Source organism: Jaculus jaculus, chromosome 12, assembly GCF_020740685.1.
Source record: "Jaculus jaculus isolate mJacJac1 chromosome 12, mJacJac1.mat.Y.cur, whole genome shotgun sequence".
Lineage (NCBI taxonomy): Eukaryota > Metazoa > Chordata > Mammalia > Rodentia > Dipodidae > Jaculus > Jaculus jaculus.
In genome coordinates, this window is record NC_059113.1 from 52157025 (window position 1) to 52176693 (window position 19669).

General features: G+C 42.2%; 1 protein-coding gene across 2 annotated transcripts in view; it reads left to right on the forward strand.

Annotated features, from left to right (window-relative positions):
* The window catches only part of Xpo6 (exportin 6), a 133196-nt gene that overhangs the window by 32604 nt on the left and 80923 nt on the right, over positions 1–19669 (forward strand). For both annotated transcript variants that reach the window (XM_045131052.1, XM_004668360.2), the window contains exons 2-4: positions 9699–9789; positions 13490–13602; positions 14891–15088. In XM_045131052.1, the coding sequence (XP_044986987.1) occupies positions 9699–9789; positions 13490–13602; positions 14891–15088 (402 nt within the window). The remainder of the gene's footprint in view (positions 1–9698; positions 9790–13489; positions 13603–14890; positions 15089–19669) is intronic.

Genomic DNA, 19669 nt, shown 5'->3' on the forward strand with positions numbered 1-19669 from the left:
CCCTACCCTCAGGGGTGGTGGGGAGAATAAAACCAACTAGGCCAAGGTACAGGTGCATTAGGATTTGAGCTCAGGGTACCTGACTACAGCGGTTGCATTTTTTTAAAAAAAATCTATCTGTGATTTGAAATGACCAGAGAATAGTATTATGGGTAGAAGTGTGGTACTGATTACAAGATAAAGGACAAAAGGGATCTATGCTGTAAATTTGGTGCGAAATTTCATGGAGCCTGAACTGTAAGTTATAACCAGCAGCATGACAGGTCGTAAGTCTTGCTTGCTGATGGGAGGGAGCATGAGTGTCAGTGGGAGCCATGGTGTCTTGCTTGTGGGTGTGCTTTCTCCTTCCCTTCCATCTGGTAACCTTCTCTCCATTCTTTAAGACCCAATTCCATGTTCCCCTAGGAAAGCTTTCCTTAGACCACCAGCATGTCCCTAGATGCTGAGGCTGTTCATGCATGTGCCATGACTGTGGGATGTTTGAGTCAGACTCTACTTTTCATTACTGGTGCTGTTCTTTTCCCCTGCAAACATCTCTGACTCTTCTTCCAAGACGGTAACTGTCTTAACTTACCTTTGCATCTCCGGAGGATTGAGTTTGTCAAAAAGCCGAGTTTCTCAGTTTATGTTTAAAGGTTCTATAAAGCTAGGTTTAGACAATTGGAGCAGAAAACCATATATTTAGGAGAGTTTGTTTGATATTGAAGAACAGATTTGATCAGAGTTGGTAAAGTTGGTATCATGGTGACCAGGTGGAATAAGTTATAGTCATCTGTAGAAATAGGGTTGGGGGAGCAGGTAAGTCAGCAGACCTGATGACATTTGTTGGGACCATAGAAAATATTAAATTCCTTGACCTTTCTCCTTTCAAGTCCTTCCCCCGCCCCCTAGGTCGGGTTTCACTCTAGTCCAGGCTGACCTGGAATTCACTTTGTATTCTCAGGGTGGCCTCGAACTCATGGTGATCCTCCTACCTCTGCCTCCCAAGTGCTGGGACTAAAGGTGTGTGCCACCACGCCTGCTTCAAGTTCCTTTTCATGAGCTGATTTTGAACCGTGGTTGACTTGAATTGGGAGTACTGGTCTCTGAGCTGCTCAACTAGGAGCCAGCAGTGAACAGAGCAGATGTAATCAAAACAGGCACAGCTAAGAACTTAGGAATTTTGTACATTTTAATTGTTTTCGGAACAGAGAACTTTAATTTGCTAAGCTATACATAACATCGTTCTCCAAGAGTATATTTTGTGGCAACCATACATAATTCATCATCCTGTCCAAGGATTTTCATTTAATTGACTTATAATATTTCTGTTTATTTGCAAAGAGAGAGAAAGTGAAAGTGCATCGTAGAACCTTGCTGTTGCAAATGAACTGTAGATACATGTACAATTTTGCGCATCTAGCTTTATTGTGGGTACTGGGGAACCAAACCTAGGCTGGCAAACTTTGCAAGTAAGTGCCTTTAACTGCTGAGTCATCTCCCCAGCCCAAGGATTTCAGTTTTAAATTGAATTTTAAATTGCTCTTGGAGTGAGCAAGCCACTTTTGCAAGTGGAATACAGATGATTGGGAGGAGGGGATATGGGAGGGGGCTGATTAGCACTGGTGGGGTATGCCTTGGCTGCTCTGAACACAAGCAGGCAGAGGACACACAGGAGTCTCACACTGAGCCTGTAGGCTGTAAATAGTTGTGCTAATAGATAAAAGCACTCAATTTAAAACTCAAGAGTCTGAACTTTACCATGAAGTTTTTTTTTTTTTTTTTTCCGAGGTAGGGTCTCAATCTAGCCCAGGTTGACCTGGAATTCACTATTTAGTCTCAGGGTGGCTTCAAACTCATGGTGTCCCTCTACTTCTGCCTCCTGAGTGCTGGGATTAAAGGCTTGCGCCACCACGTCCAGCTTCTATGAAGTTTTAAGATCAACTCTAAGGTATGGATGGGGATCATCTTTTAAGAAAGAAAGAATATTATTAGAATTCCAAAATATCTGTGCCGAAACATAACTACCACTCTTAACAGTAACAGCATAGATTAGTTTTGCTTGTTTAAAAGCTCTAATATAAAATGAATAATGGAAGGATGTGTTTTGGCTTTTTTTATTTGACATTGCCTTTGTGAAATTTGCACAACATTCTTTCATTAATGTTGTCTTCTAATAGTTTACTGTATAAATGAACCAAAATTAATCCATTCCATTGCTGGTAGACATTTGACTTTTTGGATATTATTTGCAATGGTGCTGTGAACATTTTATTTGGTATATATGCACAAATTTCTGTTTATTATCAAGGAGTAGAACTGCATGAGATATGCATATGTTTAGCTATGAAACAGTTCCTAATGTGGTTATCCCTGTTTATATTCCCATCGGGAGTGTATGTACGTCTCAAGTGCTTAGTCAACTCTTTAGTGTCATTTGTTTTAATTTAGCTGTTTTGGTGGATGTGTACTGTCTTGACATTTTAATTTTATTTATTTACAAGGGTTTTTTTGTTTTTTGAGGTAGGGCCTCACTCTAGTCCATGCTGACCTGGAATTCACTATATAGTCTCAGGGTGGCCTTGGACTCATGGTGACCCTCCTACATCTGCCTCCCAAGTGCTGGGATTAAAGGTATGCGCCACCACACCTTTTTTTTTTTTTTTTTTTTTTTAAGGTAGGATCTCACTTTAGTTCAGGCTGACCTGGAATTCACTATGTAGTCTCAGGGTGGCCTCGAATTTGTGGCAATCCCTCCTGTCTCTGCCTCCTGAGTGCTGAGATTGAAGGCATGTGTCACCACACCCGACTTTATAAAAATATTTTTATTTACTTGAGGGAAAGAGGCAGACTGTGTGGCGGGGAGAGAGGTTGGGGAGAATGGGTGCACCAGGGCCTCTAGCCACTGCAAACGAACTCCAGATGTGCCACCATGTGCATCTGGTATACGAGGGACCTGGAGAAGTGAACTTGTGTCTTTAGGCTTCACAGGGAAGCCTTAACCACTAAGCCACCCCTCCAGTCCCCCTTCTCTTTTTTTGAGGTAGAGGTCTTACTCTAGCCCAGGCTGACCTAGAACTCATTTTGTAGCTCCAGTTTGGCCTGAAACTCATAGCTCCTTCTACCTCTGCCTTCTCAGTGCTAGGATTATAGGTATTTGCCACCTCACCCTGCTCCAAAAGAGTTTTCTTTCCCCTGTTGAGTCACTTTTATATTCTGATAGGAGTTCTGTCATTTATCGTATTAACCTTCCCTCCTTCTGTGGCTTTCCTTCTCTCTTCGTTGTGCCCTCTGATGCATGTTTTAATTTTTCATTCTTTTCCTTGGTGTTTAGAGCTTTATGTGGCCTTCAAGTAGGAAGAAACCTCATAACTACCAGGTCATGAAAATACTAACCTATAGCAGCTTTATTGCTTTACTTTTCACACTTTATGTCTTATATCCATCCTATGGATTTTTATAATTCAAGTGGGAATTAGCTTGGTTTTCAAGTAATCTTTAAGACTTGAGGCATAAACACACAGCCTAGGATGGGAAATAGTCAGATAGCTACATCTGGGTCCTTGACTGCTCTTCATAAATAGGGCAGTGTGGGAGATTAAAGTTGAATTGCCTTGGGAGTGGACGGACACATGCTGGTTCCTACTATGCAGTGTCATGTGATTTTTGCTTCATGCTCTTTTTCCTTTCATTATCTGAAAGTGCAGTGTCCTGTGGGTATTAACACTTAACTCACTGCTGTTAGTTTCTGAGCCTGCCACAGCCTGGAGCTGCTGCATGAACTCTTTCTGGGGAGAAGCCAATGAACATTTGCTCCCCTAGGCAGGGGACCACAGATGAATGGCCGGTTCCACCAAAATCTACCTTGGCAAACCAATGAGTTTTATTGGACTTAAAAAAATATATATATATATTTGACTTACTTTATTCATTTGCAAGCAGAGAGACAGAAAGAGAGAATGGGTGCACCAGGGCCTTCAGCCACTGCAAATGAACTCCAGATGCATGTGCCACCTCGTGCATCTGGCTTGATGTGGGAACTGGGGAGTTGAATTCCGGTCATTGGGGTTTTCAGGCAAGTGTCTTAACTGCTGAGCCATCTTTCCAGTCCTTAATGGCCTTTTTGACAGAGCCTGGCTGAGGGGTTACTTAAAGGAGCAGGGACAAAGCAGCCTTATTGAAAGCCTCATTCTAGCACTGATGCCTTCCTGTGGCAGGATAGGTGAAGCGCCTCTCTATCCTCTAAATATATCTCCCCTTGAGGCACAAGGGACAGCTGAGATCTCAGGTGAGGGTTTGGTGACCCTTCCTGTCCTCTTATCCCTTCACTCCATTCTGTAGTGTCTCAGTCTGGAATGTCTCCTGTGCAGTCACATGTGCTTCTGATAAAGTTGGCAGGAGTTGTTTTCCTCAGAGGACCATATCATACAGCAGGATCTGACTTTGCCATTTGCTCAAAACAGCTGGCAAAGGTTCCAGTGGCCTTCTTACCAATGGGGATGGTATCCCCTATCCTCCAGTACTTGCAGATCTTGAGCTCATCCTGTTTTCCTTGCTGCTTCTGTTCTGGCCATGTGGCTTGTGTAGAGGGCCTTAGCTCCTGTTTTATTGGGGGGGGGGAAGGGAGGGTGTGTGTGTGCGTGTGTGTGTCTGAGTCTGAGAGAGAGAGACAGAGACAGAGAGACAGAGACAGAGAGAGAATATCCGTGCACCATGGCCTCCAGCCGGTGCATTTGAACTCCATAGTCATGCACCAATTTGTGCCCATGCGTGACCTTGTGTGCTTGCATCATCTTGTGCCATCTGGCTTTTGTGGGACCTGGAGAGTTGAACATGGGTTCTTAGGCTTCGCAGGCAAGTGCCTTAACTGCTAACCCATCTCTCCAGCCCTCAGCTCCTGCTTTATCCCCTGTAAATTGACTTCATTTCCTTTTGAAGTCTCCTGACAGTCCCTAGTAGGTATCAGTTGAGTACAGTGAGTCTAGTTTCAGAGGAAGCCTGACCACTTGTGTTACTTTGCAGTGGTCTGCCTGCTTTCACTTGGTTACTTAAGACCAGCATGGGCAGTCATAGTCACTCCTTAATAATTCTTAGTACTTTATCTGGCAGTTTTACATGGATCGACCCCCTCATATGATCCTTGTTCTGTGAATGTTAGTGTGGAAGTTATGGAAATGATCAAAACTGTAAACAGCACAGTGCTTATTGGGAAACACTTGGTGGTTACAGAGAATTGGGTTGGGGAGCATGCTTTCTCCTGTGCACACCATCTCATGGGCACTGCCATCTGATCCCGGGTGTGCTGTGTTTTGCACTTGCTGCAGCTTCTTGGATTGTGCCTTAGCTTCTTGAACTGAAGCAGACAATTGGGGTAGGTGGAACTGGAGATGGAGAGGTATTGGATTCTTGGGAGGTGGAGTTGTTAGGAACCTGCCAGTAATTACATTTGCAGACCTCTGCCTCAGAAGCCAGTGTGAAGTACCCTTTGGTGTTTGGTTACCTGGAGGTCCTGAGCTCTGGGTTCCCCTTCACTCTCAGTGTACTCTAACTCACACAGGAAACATTGTGGAGGGTTGAGATGGGAAGTGTCCTTTGTTTTCAATAACTTGTTTGGCTTCCAAATAACTGTTGATATATTTTTACTGAATGTATGATTGTAGTTCATCAGATACTTTACATTTTTTTTGTGGTGATGGAAATTGAAACCTTAGGCATTGTTCATGATAGGTAAGCACACTAGCCTCTCTCTGAACCTAGCCCTTCCAGATTTTTCTTTTTTTTAATTTTGATTTTTCGAAGTAGGGTTTCACTCTAGCCCAGGCTCACCTGGAATTTACTCTATAGTCTCAGGGTGGCCTTGAACTCATGGCAGTCCTGCCTCGGCCTCCCAAGTGTTGGGATTAAAGGCATGTGCCATCATGCCTGGCTCAGATACTTCTTTTTCTTTCTTTCTTTTTTTTGGTCTTTTGACATAGGGTCTTATTCTAGCTGAGGCTGACCTGGAATTTACTCTGCATTCTCAAGGTGGCCTTGAATTCATGGTAATCCTCCTATCTCTGCCTCCCCTACCTCTGCCTCCCCAGTGCTAGGATTAAAGGCGTGTGCCACCACGCCTGGCTCAGATATTTCTTTTTTAAAAATTATTATTATTATTATTTTTTTTTTTGGTTTTTTGAGGTAGGGTCTCACTCTGGTCCAGGCTGATCTGGAATTAACCATGTAGTCTCAGGGTGGCCTCGAACTCTTGGCGATCCTCCTACCTCTGCCTCCCCTACCTCTGCCTCCGGAGTGCTAGGATTAAAGGCGTGTGCCACCACGCCCAGCTCAGATATTTCTTTTTTAAAAATTATTATTATTATTATTTGTTTTTTTGAAGTAGGGTCTCACTCTGGTCCAGGCTGACCTGGAATTAACTATGTAGTCTCAGGGTGGCCTCAAACTCTTGGCAATCCTCCTACCTCTGTCTCCCAAGTGCTTAAAGGCGTGTGCCACCATGCCCGGCTTTTAAAATTATTTTTAAGTTAGTATACAAAGTAGTGGATTTCAATAAGACGTTTTCATATGTATTCACTATACTTTGTTTTTACTTGTCTCCCCTCCTCACTACCCTCCCTGGTTCCTGCTGACCTTCTTGCTGGTCCTTTCCTCTCTAAATAGTCCTCTCTTCTGCTGTCATGCCACATGCATTTCATTACCTTCTCTTTTTCCTTCCCTTTCTCCCCTAAAGTCTCTTTCTCCTCTCATCATCCCCTTTATACTTTTATCACACACACACATTTCCAAATTTTCCTATAGCCTTTAGATATTTTTTTTCCATGTTGAACCATGCCCCTGGTAACCTTCTTCTTTTTTTTTAATTTATTTATCATTATTTCAAGGTAGGGTCTCATTTTAGCCCAGAATGACCTGGAACTCACTCTGCAGTTCCAGTCTGGTCTCAAATTCACAAAATCCTCTTACCTTTGCCTTCCAAGTACTGGGGTTAAAGGTGTGTGCCACTATTCCTGGCTCTTGTTTATTATTTTTTATTATTTTTTGATTAAGGACCTCATGTAGCCCAAGCTACCCTTGAATTAACTGTGTATCTGAGGATGACCTTCAGTTTCTTATCTATTTAACGAATGTTGGGATTGCAGGTTTGAACTGCCACACCCTATTATATGAGGTGCTGGCAGTTCAACCCAAGGCTTCATGCATGCTAGTCAAGCACTCTGCCGATTCAGCCACATCCCCAGCCTGTACTTTTACTTTGAGAGAGGGTCTTACTGTATTGCCCTGGTAGGCCATCTTCCTGTTTTACCCTCCTGAGTGGCTGGGATTATAGGCCTGGACTACCAATCATTTTTTACCTATTTATTTTGGTTTTTCAAGGTAGGTTTCACTCTAGCCTAGGCTGACCTGGAATTCACTTGAATTCACTGTGATCCTCCTACCTCTGCTTCCCCAGGGATTAAAGGTGTGCGCTACCACACCCAGCACAGTCTGTTATTTATATACATTCATTTTGGAAATTTGAACTTAAACACTTACTTACAATGTATAATGTCAGTGAGAACAGGCAGGCTGTTTTGATTAACACAAATATTTTAAACATGTTCATATAGTAAAAAGATTGTAGTTTGAGCTTGTTCTCCCAACCCTCTTTCTTGGAGAAGGAAGGTTCATTGTTCAGTGTTTCTCATACTGTCTCTAAACTCCTGGCTCAAATGATCTATTCAGTAGGCAAAGCAGATCAGTAAGGCATGTCCCACCACATTTGGCCTATAGTCATTTATTTACTTATTGTGTGCTGTGGTATGTGTGTGTTGTGTGTGGTATATGCATGTGTATGTGCCCTTGTAGTGCCTAGTTGCTTGCTTGCAGTGACCCGAGTAGAATGTCAGGTGTCCTGCTCATCACTCTTGTACCTGGTCTTATTTATTTATTTATTTTATTTTGAGCTTGAGACTTCTGTGATTCCTTGATCTCTGGCGCCCTTTGAAGGGACGGTGTTACAGCTGCATGTAACTGCACTTAGCTGTTATGTGAGTTTTCAAGATTTGAACTTGGTGGATTCCGACCCTTTCAGTTGTCTCGAATGCTTGTAAGGGAAGTACCCTTAACAGCTGAGCCACCTTTCTAGTCCAGGTAGTTTTAATAGGTTGGTATGAGAGTAAAGGATACTTCTCAGTTAAATTGATACGGAGGTCTGAAAGAATAGTAGAGGACTAGTCTTTATCTAAGCTATAAAATTCAGACCAGAAAAGCCCTCAAACTCATAAGTGCTACTTTTGTGTAAGAATTCACTCAGCAGGTCAGAGTTTCGCTGTCAGCACAGCCATCTTGCTGTGACAGCTTCCTGGGAGGCCTGACTGCCCCTGCACTGCTTCCCAATGGCTCATGTTCTCACTGGTCTACTCGCCCGTATGTGAATGGGCTTGTGCAAGCCTGACTTCACTTCTGTAATTGGTCCTTGTCCTGAGAAGTGCTGACTTGTTCAGGGAGAATGCCCAAGCTCCTCATCCACAAAAGTAATGACCAGTTGAGGGCCTCTGCTTTGTTACAGTTTGGTATAGAGTACATGGAGTGTGAGCCTACAGTTTGAAAATGCAATTCCCATACTCAGCTCTTCCTCTGCCAGTAATGGAGGAGATTTGGGGAAGGGAGATGAGTAGGTAGGAAGGAATTAAGAAATAACTAAGGGCTGGACTTGGTAACAGATGCCTTTAATCCCAGATGTAGGAGGATTGCTGTGAGTTTGAAATGAGCCATAGTGAATTCCAGGTCAGCCTGGGGTAGAGAAAGACCCTACCTCAAAAAAACAAAACAAGCAAGCAAAAAGAAATAGCTAAAATATCAGGAAATGTTCTTGATTCTTTTCTCTAGGGTGGATGATGCATGCTAGTGAGGGTTCTGATGTGGTCTGGGTGCTTTTTGAAGATGGGCTATATGGAGTGGGTTTTATTGTTTGATTTCTTTTTGAGGGTATGTAGCTGGCCTGGAACTCTCCATCCTTCTGCCTCAGCTTCTATTGTGTTGAGACCACAGGTTTTGTGAGCAACTGCTTCTCCCTTACTTTGTTGAGTGAAAAGGAAATGTGTTTGGGGGCTCCATGTAGGAAGGGGAGTAGATGAACACTCAGGGCCTTGGCATCTGGTTCTGTGATCTGGTTCTCTGTGGCCCTGTGATCTGGTTCTGTGAGTGTCTGTGATCTGGTTCTCTGTGCCTCTGTGATATGATGTTTTGTTCTCAGCTTCAGTCATCTTCATGGTTGTTGGCATGAGATTGAAAGCTGATTGCATGACTCTCAAAGCACCTCAGGAAGCCCACACATCCGTGTGGTCATGTGACTGAGTTGTTTTAAACCAACATGGGCAAGCCAAGTGGGTATGAAGGAGAGCCTCTAAGAGTACTATGCCTACTGAGGCAGGGCTCTAATTTTGCTTTCAGCATTTTTCTTGATCACATCTTGAATTATTTGTTTTCCTTCCCTTAACATAAATAATTGAAGATTACATAGTGGTATAGATTTGCAGAGAATATTAAAAAACTTTGGGTTTCAAACTAGCTGGGAAATTCCCTTTCATTTTTCTGGCTTAAACCATGCATTTGAAGAATGTTGAATCAAGGTATTTTGTGGAGGTAAATTGCTGTTATTTTGGAATGGGACATAGAAGGAACTGAAGAGCAGTAAAACTGAAGACACCTTTTATTGATGGTTTCTCAAATTCTTTTGTCAGGCATCTGAAGAAGCTTCCCTCAGGGCACTGGAAAGTCTGATGACAGAATTTTTTCACGATTGTACGACCAATGAAAGAAAACGTGAGATAGGTAAGTGAAATGACAGAGAAGGAGTTGAGGGTTTCGGTTGGGCAAAGCTGTTGCATGTGCCCCCTCAAATTCCCAACTCCTCTTCTGCTGTTGGTTGGTGGTGAGGGAGGCCTGCAAACCTAGTTTCAGGAACACAGTCCTGGTCCTTTCTCTTGGGGGAAGGTCACATAGGAAGTGCTTCCTCTGCTCTGTTCTTGATATCATTGATGTCGAATTTATAAGAAGCCTGCAAGTATTAACTTGAAAACAAAACTCGTGGAGTATCTGTCATTGAGCATAGTATGTGGAGTGGGCTGATTTAAATCCTTAGGAGGTACTACTGTTAGAGGCTTTAAGCCTCCTTTTTCTTCTCTCCACTATTATTTGCATTCTGCAACTTTCATGAATAACTGCTTCAAACAACAAAGAACATACACGTATAATCACTTACTGTCTCTTAGGGCCTCAGCATGCTTGATTTTTTTTTTTAATATTCATTAACAAGGCATTATTAATTAAAGCACACTGTGAGGAAATCTATTCCATGGTCACCTCAGGGACCACAGTACCCTTGCTGCTAGAGCAGGCCTTTCTCCTCTGAAGCCTCACTTAACTTTGAACTTTATAATGGATTTTCAGTTGGGTGTCTGCTGTATTAACCTTCTTGCTTCCCCTCCTTGGAGGTCTTTGTCTGAGGCTCAGAATCCTAAAGGCCCATTTCTCTATCTCTATTGGCTTGTCTAATCATGTGGCTAGTTAAGTCTCTTGGATGAGTCCACTTATCAATCAAAGTCCAGTTGGATACCTTTCCTTGGCATCCTTTAAATATCACATCATTTCTTGATAGCTGCTACTTCTCATTTCTTTTAATTTGAAATATAGTGGTCATTTTAGACCTGCCCCTCTTCTACATACCTTTCTTTTGTGAGAAAGTGCTCTGTAGAGAAGTAGAGCATGCAGAGACCAAAGTCCACTGGGGGCTGCTGGTTCAGGAGATAGGCGGGCACCTGGCTTAGACCCACCCTACTTGCTTCTGGTGCTCATGACTTAGGTGGGCTGCTTCCTTCTGCTCCAGCATGACCTTCTTGCTAGTTTTATGCTACTTCTATACTTACAAACCATGGTGTTTCCCTCCTCTCTCCTTCTTTCCCCTTCATAACTGTTCTCCATCATTTCCTCTCCCTCTTTCCATTAGTCTCTTTTTTAATTTGATGTCATCGCTGAAGTAGGACCTTCCATAACACGTTCATATCTGAAGCAGACTTTTAGCTTTAAATAACTGTAAGCAGATGGTGGGTAGCTCAGTGGTAGAGCACTTGCCCAGTATGGGGTTCTGTCTCCAGCACCAAAACAAACAAGTCAGCCACCAAGAAATGATGCCATAGATGTCTAATTGAAATGCTAAGTGGATCCCCAGGTCTGGTTCTGTACAGTGGTCGGTCTTCTTTCAGCTCTCTAGGTACCTGGTCTTTGTAAGTCCATCTGTATGGGGGTTGGAACTGCTTATCTGTTTTCTGTTGTCTTAGGGTAAACTGCAGGCTTTTCTAAGCAAGGAAGGGAGAGTGAGAGGTCTTATTTTAGAAAGGCTACTCCACCACTCAGGTCAGTTTGCAGGAACCTCAGGAGATCATCTAGGGATTTTAACTGTGGAAGAATGGGAGCACTGGGGAGCATTAGCTCTCTAGGGTCAGCCTCAGGGAATTAGTGACAGAGTGTAGCACAGAGCCCAGATTTCCCTCATTTCTAGCCACAGCTCACATTCTTTCGTTTGATTGTACCTCTGTGGTGCATAGAAACTTTAAAAAAATATATTTTTGTTTGTTTGAGAGACAGAGAAAAAGAGGTGGACAGAAAGAGAATGAATATGGGCATTCTGCCACTGCAAATGAATTCCAGACATTGATGCCACTTTGTAAATCTGGCTTTATGTGGGGAGTCAAACCCAGGCTGTAAGCAGTGCCTTAAATTGCTGAACTATTTCCCCAGCCTAAAACTTCTGTTTAATAATTTTCAGGGTAGGTCATCATCTTTTTGTGGATTTTTTAATACACTTTATAAAAACTTTCATATTTATTTATTTATTTGTTTGTTTATTTGAGAGAGAGAGAGAGAAAGACAAAGATAGAATGAATAGACATGCCAGGGTCTCCATCCACTGCAAACGAAATCCAGATGCATGCACCACCTTGTGCATCTGGCTTATGTGGGTCCAGGGGAGTCGAACCTGGGTCCTTTGGCTTTGTGGGCAAACACCTTAACCACTAAGCCATCTCTCCAGCCTTTTTTGTGGAATTTTTAATTAGTCTTGCCCTGTTGTTTGTATTCTAAATTGTAGAACAGTGGTTTTAAGATTAGGATGAGCTACTGTGCTTTCTGTATTTCTGTGTATTCCCAAGATTGTGAGTTAGTGGGCTTTAACATTTTTACCTTTTATGGCTTGTATAGGAGATCAAGGTGTTGAATAGGCAGCATGCTTAGAAACATGGTAACTGTCAACTTATGCTTGCTATGTGGGGATTTTGGATGATAGGACCACTAGCCTGAGGAGGAGGAAAAACAATAAAAAAATTTTTTTTGTTTATTTTTATTTATTTATTTGAGAGTGACAGAGAAAGAGAAAAAGAGAGTGAATGGGCACTCCAGGGCCTCCAGCCGCTGCAAATGAATTCCAGATGTGTGTGCTCCCTTGTGCATCTGGCTAACGTGGATCCTGGGGAATCGAGCCTTGAACTGGGGTCCTTAGGCTTCATAAGCAAGCAGTTAACCACTAAGCCATCTCTCCAGCTCCCCCTTTTTTTATTTATTTATTTATTTTTGTTTAACACTTTTGATTTGATAAGTCAGGGCTGCTCTTGATAGCTCCTGTGGTTGTTATTCTTTCTGGTTTGTGTGTGCATGCATGTATGATATTAATACCATGTTTGCTCAGATGAAAGGAGTTAGCTAACTTGAATTTTCTTGCCTTTTTTTCCTCTCTTATTTTTTTATTATTATTTTTTGTTTGTTTGTTTTTGTTTTTCGAGGTAGGGTCTCACTCTAGCCCAGGCTGACCTGGAATTCACTATGGAGTCTCAGGGTGGCCTCGAACTCATGGCAATTCTCCTACCTCTGCCTCCGGAGTGCTGGGATTAAAGGCGTGCGCCACCACGCTCGGCTTTCCTCTTTTGTTTTTAATGAGGATAGTCTTAATCTTTTCTTGGTTCTGTAGCCATTTTCTTATACAACTGTGGGAACAATGTAGACTTTACTAGAAATTTGTAAAGGGTCATGATGGGTATCTGTCATATATTAATGAAAGCTAGTTCCTATCAGTCCACTTTTTATTTATTTATTTATTTTTCGCTTTTCGAGGTAGGGTCTCACTGTGGCCCAGGCTGACCTGAATTCAGTATGTAGTCTCAGGGTGGCCTTGAACTCAGTCCACTTTCCTATTGGATGCCTCTTATATCTTGCTGTGCACACTTAGCTTAAATAAGAACTTCAATAATGAGATTTTCTCTAGTAACAAAAGCATCTGTAGCAGTTTTACTTTCCTTTAGATGACTAATGACACTCTTGATGATCATCCCAGTGTCAAGAATATTGTATAATCAGCTGGGTTTGCTTCTAGTGTTGATACCATTTATATTATATGGAGAGGCATGTTTAAAAAACTAAGACAGCCTTGTATTAATTTCATGTAGTTTTATAGAATTGTTTTGTTGCTATTTAACTTTTCCAGAGGAGCTTCTTAATAACTTTGCCCAGCAAATAGGAGCTTGGAGATTCTGCCTGTACTTCCTGTCCAGCACTAGGAATGACTATGTAATGATGTACAGCTTAACGGTTTTTGAGGTAAGGTGCCAGGTAATTTTCTACTCCTGAAAAATATTTTGTAGTCAGATTGCATACTTTTGATTTAAGCTTTAGCTTTAATGTACAGATGACTGAGAAGTAGTCATAACTCAGCTCAGATATCTTGTCCCACATGCTGCCTCTTTGTCAACACCTTCCTGTCCTTGACTCTAGAAAGATCTGATAAGTGATTGACATTTTGGCAGAGTAACTAGGGCATTTGATGACCTAGCTTTTATCTTCTCTGTTATCATTTGAAAGGCATCAAAGATAAGTAAAAATATCTTGAGGTCTAAAAAATATTTTGAGGTCTAGCGAGTATGGTTCAATGGTTAGAGGCACTTATTTGTAAAGGCTGTTGGCTTGGTTTCAGTTCCCTAGTGCCCATGTAAAGTCAGACACAAAAAATGACATATGCATCTGGCATTCATTTGCAGAGGCAAAAGGCCCCCACCCCACACGTGCTAACATATCAGAATTAAATATAAAAAAATTAGGAGGGCGGCGGTGTCTATAATACCATCACCTCCCAACAATGAAAATGTTCATTTATGTTAACTTCTAGTCCTTCTCTTCTGTGCACACTTAAGAACATCTTAGTCACCATCTCATTACTTATGTTGTCCTGTTTTCTGTCCAGACACCTTTGTAGTATATTCTCTTTAGTGGTTGTGCCTTTTTTTTTAAAAAAAAATCAAACCCATTTGTCCCTTTTTTTTTTTTTTTTTTTTTTGAGATAGGGTCTTGCTGTAGCTCAAGCACCTGGAATTCACTGTGTAGTCTCAGGGTAGCTTCAAACTCATGGAAATCCTCCTACTTTGACCTCCAAAGTGTTGGGATTAAAGGTGTGCACCACCATGTCTGGCTCCTTTTTTGAGATACTGTTTTGGCTATATACTCCAGGCTGACCTTGAACTCACTACTTTCCTAGCCTTAGCTTCCCAAAGGGCTGGGATTTTAAGTATGCCATCATGCCTGGCTCGCTCACTTATTTTTGAACATTATGGTTGTTTTTGTCAGGGTGTTTTGGTGGCCAGTGAGACATATTAGAGACAATGATGTAATAAAAAGTTTTTGTGCATAGAGCTTTTTACATCCTTAATTATTCAGTGTGTCTTCCTAGAAATAAGGTTGTTGTATCATAAAATTTTAATACTTGTGTTTCTTTTTTGTCTAATGTCCTAAATTGTTAGTTTATCTGTGTGAGTACAGAAAACTATGGGATGAAACCTAGTTGTTTTTGGTATAGTGAACATTAATTTTTAAAAAATATATATTTGTTTTCCAGAATTTGATCAATAAAATGTGGCTTGGGGTCCCATCCCAAGATAAGATGGAAATCCGTAGCTGCCTGCCCAAACTCCTTTTGGCTCACCATAAAACCTTACCTTACTTTGTCCGGAACAAACTTTGCAAAGTTATTGTTGATATTGGACGCCAAGATTGGCCAATGTTCTACCATGACTTTTTTACTAACATTTTACAGGTAAGGATGTATCTAATGAAACTTTATCTTCATAGCTTGTTTGTAGACTGATTATTTCCTTGTCTAGAGGGAGTTTTACCATTAATATGTTAGAATTGTAGCAGTAAGGTTTTTGTAGGCTTGGGTTAGTGCACACACTTTGTGTTCCTGAGACATTGTATCTTTTGGTAGAGGAGGAGGAGGAAGAAGCCTAGCTGCTTTGATAACCTCTTCTACAATCTCCTCAGCAAACCTTGAGGAACCTGTTACATGTTACCCTTATCAAGCTGGATGTTTCCTTGCAAGGACAGAGAACTTGAGTGCTTCCACAGTTTAGCAGGGAAATAGCCATGTAAACAAGAATTAGCCAGCAGTACAGGGCTTGGTGTTGGGAGACATGTGCTGTGGTGTGGCACAGGTGCGGGGTGTTGGGCTGAGGTGCGAGGTCTGGACAAGGGCTAGGTCTCGAGGTTCACTCGCAGTTTTTCCCTTAGACTTACTGAAGTCCCCCCTCCTTTTTAATTTTTTTTTTTACAGTATTTTTATTGCTTATTTTTACTTTGAGATAGGATCTTCTAATATAGTCCAGGCTGGCCTTAAGCTTGGGATCCTGCTGTCTTAGCCTCTTGATGCTAGGATTATAGATATATGCCTTTATGACTGGTTTAATAAAAAGCTGTTTCCTTCCTTCCTATATTTATTTTTTTCTGTTCTTGTTTTTTTATGTATGTGTGTGTGTGTGTGTGTGTATGTACGTACGTATGTACATATGTTTGTATGTATGTATTTGAGACAGAGAGAGGGGGAGAGAGAGACAGAGAGAAAGCGGGGGGGGGGGGAGGAATAGGCCTCTAGCCACTGCAAACAAACTCCAGATGCATGTGCTGCCATGTACATCTGACTTATATGGGACCTGGAGAATGGAACCTGGGTCTTTAGAATTCGAAGGCAAGCACCTTAACCATTAAGCCATCTCCTTAGCTCTTGTTCTTGTTTTTGAGGCAGGTTCTCACTGTATCCCAGGCTGACCTGGAATTTACTCTAGTCCGGACTGGCCTTGAACTTGCAATGATTCTTTTGCCTCCACCTCCTGAGTGCTGGGATTAAAGGTGTGGCTAGCACATCAGGCTAAATTTTTATTTATTGGTGCATGCTGGCTTTCAGTAGATGCTGGAGAATTGAACTCAGGCCAGCAGGCTTTGCAATTAAGTGCCTTTAACCACTGAACCATCTCCCCAGCCCCAGTGAAAAGCTTTGAGGGAGAGAACATGGTCACACTTTTGTATTGGAATGATGAGTCCATCTTGAGTCTGAATTGCAGAGAAGGAAGGCAAGATGGATGGAGATAGGGGCAGCTGTGGTTGCGGAGGTCTTAGCAAGGCAAGGGGGCTGAGCCAAGCTGAGACCTTATTTGTTGGACAGAGGCAAAGTGATGAAACTCAGGGCCAGGAGCCTTTGGCCAGTGGCTAGATGGTAGGACTGTCCAGGCAACTGAAGAGTCTAGAGCAGTTAGTTACCTGTAGTCTTTGTGACTGTAGGGTTAGATTTTCCAAGACAATGTATTTCTCTAGCACTTTTGTCTGCTATCCCTACACACCGTTAGAATGATGTAGCAATTTAAAAACATTCAGCATTTGTATTGCTTCTCTCTGATTGCCTCTCAAAGTGGTAGAAAAGTTGTTGATTCAGTTTTGTTTCACATAATGATTCATTATCTAGAGATTTATCAGAAATGGATTCATCTGTGCAGCAAACTATATGTTGAACACCAGCTGTGTGCTAACCAAGCATGTGTTGGTGACATAGCAGTGAATAGCTATCTTACCTCCTCCTTGTACTTGGACAAGGTCCCAGACTGGGAGGCTCTGAGCCAAACAGAGGCTTAACTTGGTGAATGAAGGTGTAAGGTGCTAGTAGTTGGGACTGGGTGGATTTTTAGCCAGTGACTAGATGTTTGTCATTGGGTTCCTGAACCCTGTGTATTCTGTGTTTATTATTATTTTTTTCTATGCTTATCCACATATACCTAATGAGAAAGTTGAATTCTTAAATTAAGCATAGCATAGATTGCCAATAACAAGTAATAATAAGCTAGAATGCTTATTATAATGTTATGATAATATAATAGGACTGGAGAGATGGATCAGTGGTTAAAGGCACTTGCTTACAGAACCTTACAACCTGTGTTCAATTCCCAAGTACCTTGGTAAAGTCAGATATACATAGTGGCCCAAACATCTGGAGTTCATTTGCAGCAGCAGGAGGCCCCAGTGTACTCATTTCCCCCACCTTACATAAGTAAAATTTTTTATTTGTAAGGAGAGAGAGAGAAGAAGACAGAATGGTTACACCAGGGCATCCACCTGCTGCAGACAGACACCAGATGCATGTGCCATTTCATGCATCTGGCTTTACATGAGTATTGGCGAAATGAACTCAGGTCATTAGGCCTTGCAGGCAAGTGCCTATAAATGTTTTACAACATGATGTAATAAGAGTCAGGTTAATGTGATTTTTCTATGACCATCTTACTGTATTTGCACTGCTTCATATCAAGAAAATCCTTGGTGGCCTCTCTGTGATGTGTCTGGGTTGTCAGTATTGTTGCTGCTGTTCTCTGGGGCTCCCAGGGAACTTAGGGCTAATTGGACACAGCCATTGCTCTGCTGGGACTGTGAGCTGATAACTGAGTGGCAGCTTGGTGGTTGGTGGGTCCATTGAATATTGGTATCCTGGACATGTTGGACAAAGTGATGATTCATTCCTGGGCAGATTGGCCTGAGATGGCTGGAGATAATACCATACTGCTCAGAATGGCATTCATTAAAACTGGAGCTGGGCATGATGGTGCATGCCTTTAATCCCAGCACTTGGGAGGCAGAGATGGGACTACAGAGTGAGTTCTAGGTCAGCCTGAGCTAGAGTGAAACCCTGCCTCGCAAGAAACTAAAACAACCCAAACCTTTGAGTTATTATTTCTGGAATTTTCTGTTTGGTGTTTTCAGCTCATGTGAATCATGAGTAACTGAAACCTCAGTGAAACTATAAATAAAGTCTACAAAGTAGCTGCCCTATGGAATTTATAATCTCAAGGACTCAGGAAGCAAAAGAAGCAGAGAAAATACCTTGAGGTAGGTTGTGAGTGATATGAGGAAAACTCAACTCAGTGTAAGGGGAAAAGTGACTCTGGGGATGTTTTTAATGGCATGCTAATGGATGGCTTTTCTGGGGAGTAGACATGTGAGCAAAAACCTCAGTGGAAGTGATGGAATGGGCTATAGGGAGTCTATGAGCAGAGTGTTTTGTGCAGAGGGTATAGCAAGTGCAGAGAACTCTAAATGGAATGGCAAGGAGGCCAAGCAGCCCTGGTTTTCTGAGGCTGTTGCCTTCATCTGGTCTGTGGCCTGCTGTGGCAGCTGCATAGTTCTCTGAGAGGGAGCAGGTAACCTACTGGAGATGGAAAGACAAGAAGAGTGGGGGTTATGGGAACACATTCTTGTGTTGGTGGTGTGGCTGGTAAGAAGCAGCAAAAGAGAGTAGCAGAGAGCCACTGTCCTGACAGAGGTAGGTGAGGGAGCTGTGTTCCATCCTGGTGGGATCCATCTTATTGGTGAAGCACAGAGTGTTTTCTGTCAGCTCTTGTGAAGGATCTGTAATTAAAGAAATGAGAATTTTGGGAAAATATTTTTAGGTGAATTGCTCAGGGAAGCTTAAAACATTAGATGTTCTCATCTTTGCACCATTCCTTACTTTGAATTTGTTCAAAAATGACACCTTAAGCTTTCATGACTTTGAAATTCCACATTGTGGAAGAGCATTTGGGTTGAGAGACAGTCAGGTTGGCTCTGTACTCCTTTATGTAAGTCATCTTTGAGCAATGCCTGCCAGTTGGGAGGCTCCACTTCATTCTTCATGAAGTGAAGGGGTTGGACTAGGCTCTCTTCAGAACCATGTATATTCATGTAATTTCCTGATTTTGGCCTATGTAAACCATTCAGAGGCGTAAAAACGTGGTCAGGAATGGTTCGTGCTCAAACACTGACATTCCTGATAATGATAATAAGCAAAAGCTAACCCTTTTCTTCAGACCAGACTGGTTCTGGAATAAATTTCACCATCACATGATCTCCTAAAAACCATCTAAAAGGTTTTTTTTTTTGGGGGGGGGTGTTAATTCCATCCTGGTCTGTTTGGAGTCTCAGGTACAATGACACTTGGCTGTGAATTTATAAGTGTGGTGACCATAATACCCAGAATCTGTTGGTTTGTCACCTTTCTAGACCACTGGAGAAGGAAGTAATTGAAGTTGAAACTGACCTCAATTCTTGCCCACCCTGTGACCCACCAGCACACACTTCCAGAATCTGTTCTTCAGAGTCCTGAAGTTTGCTGAGATGAACCTTTGCTCACATTGCGTGTGCAGGGCCAAATGATTGAGGGGCAGGCAGCATAAGAAGGAGTAGTTCTCCCTTCTTTGATTGGGTGTGCAGTAAAAGCTGTTGAACCATTTCAGAAATTCACTAGGAATTGGAATGTGGTCTTCAGCCTAAAGGCACTTACTGTATATTGAAATCTATTGCAGACATTGCCTGTGTCATGAGC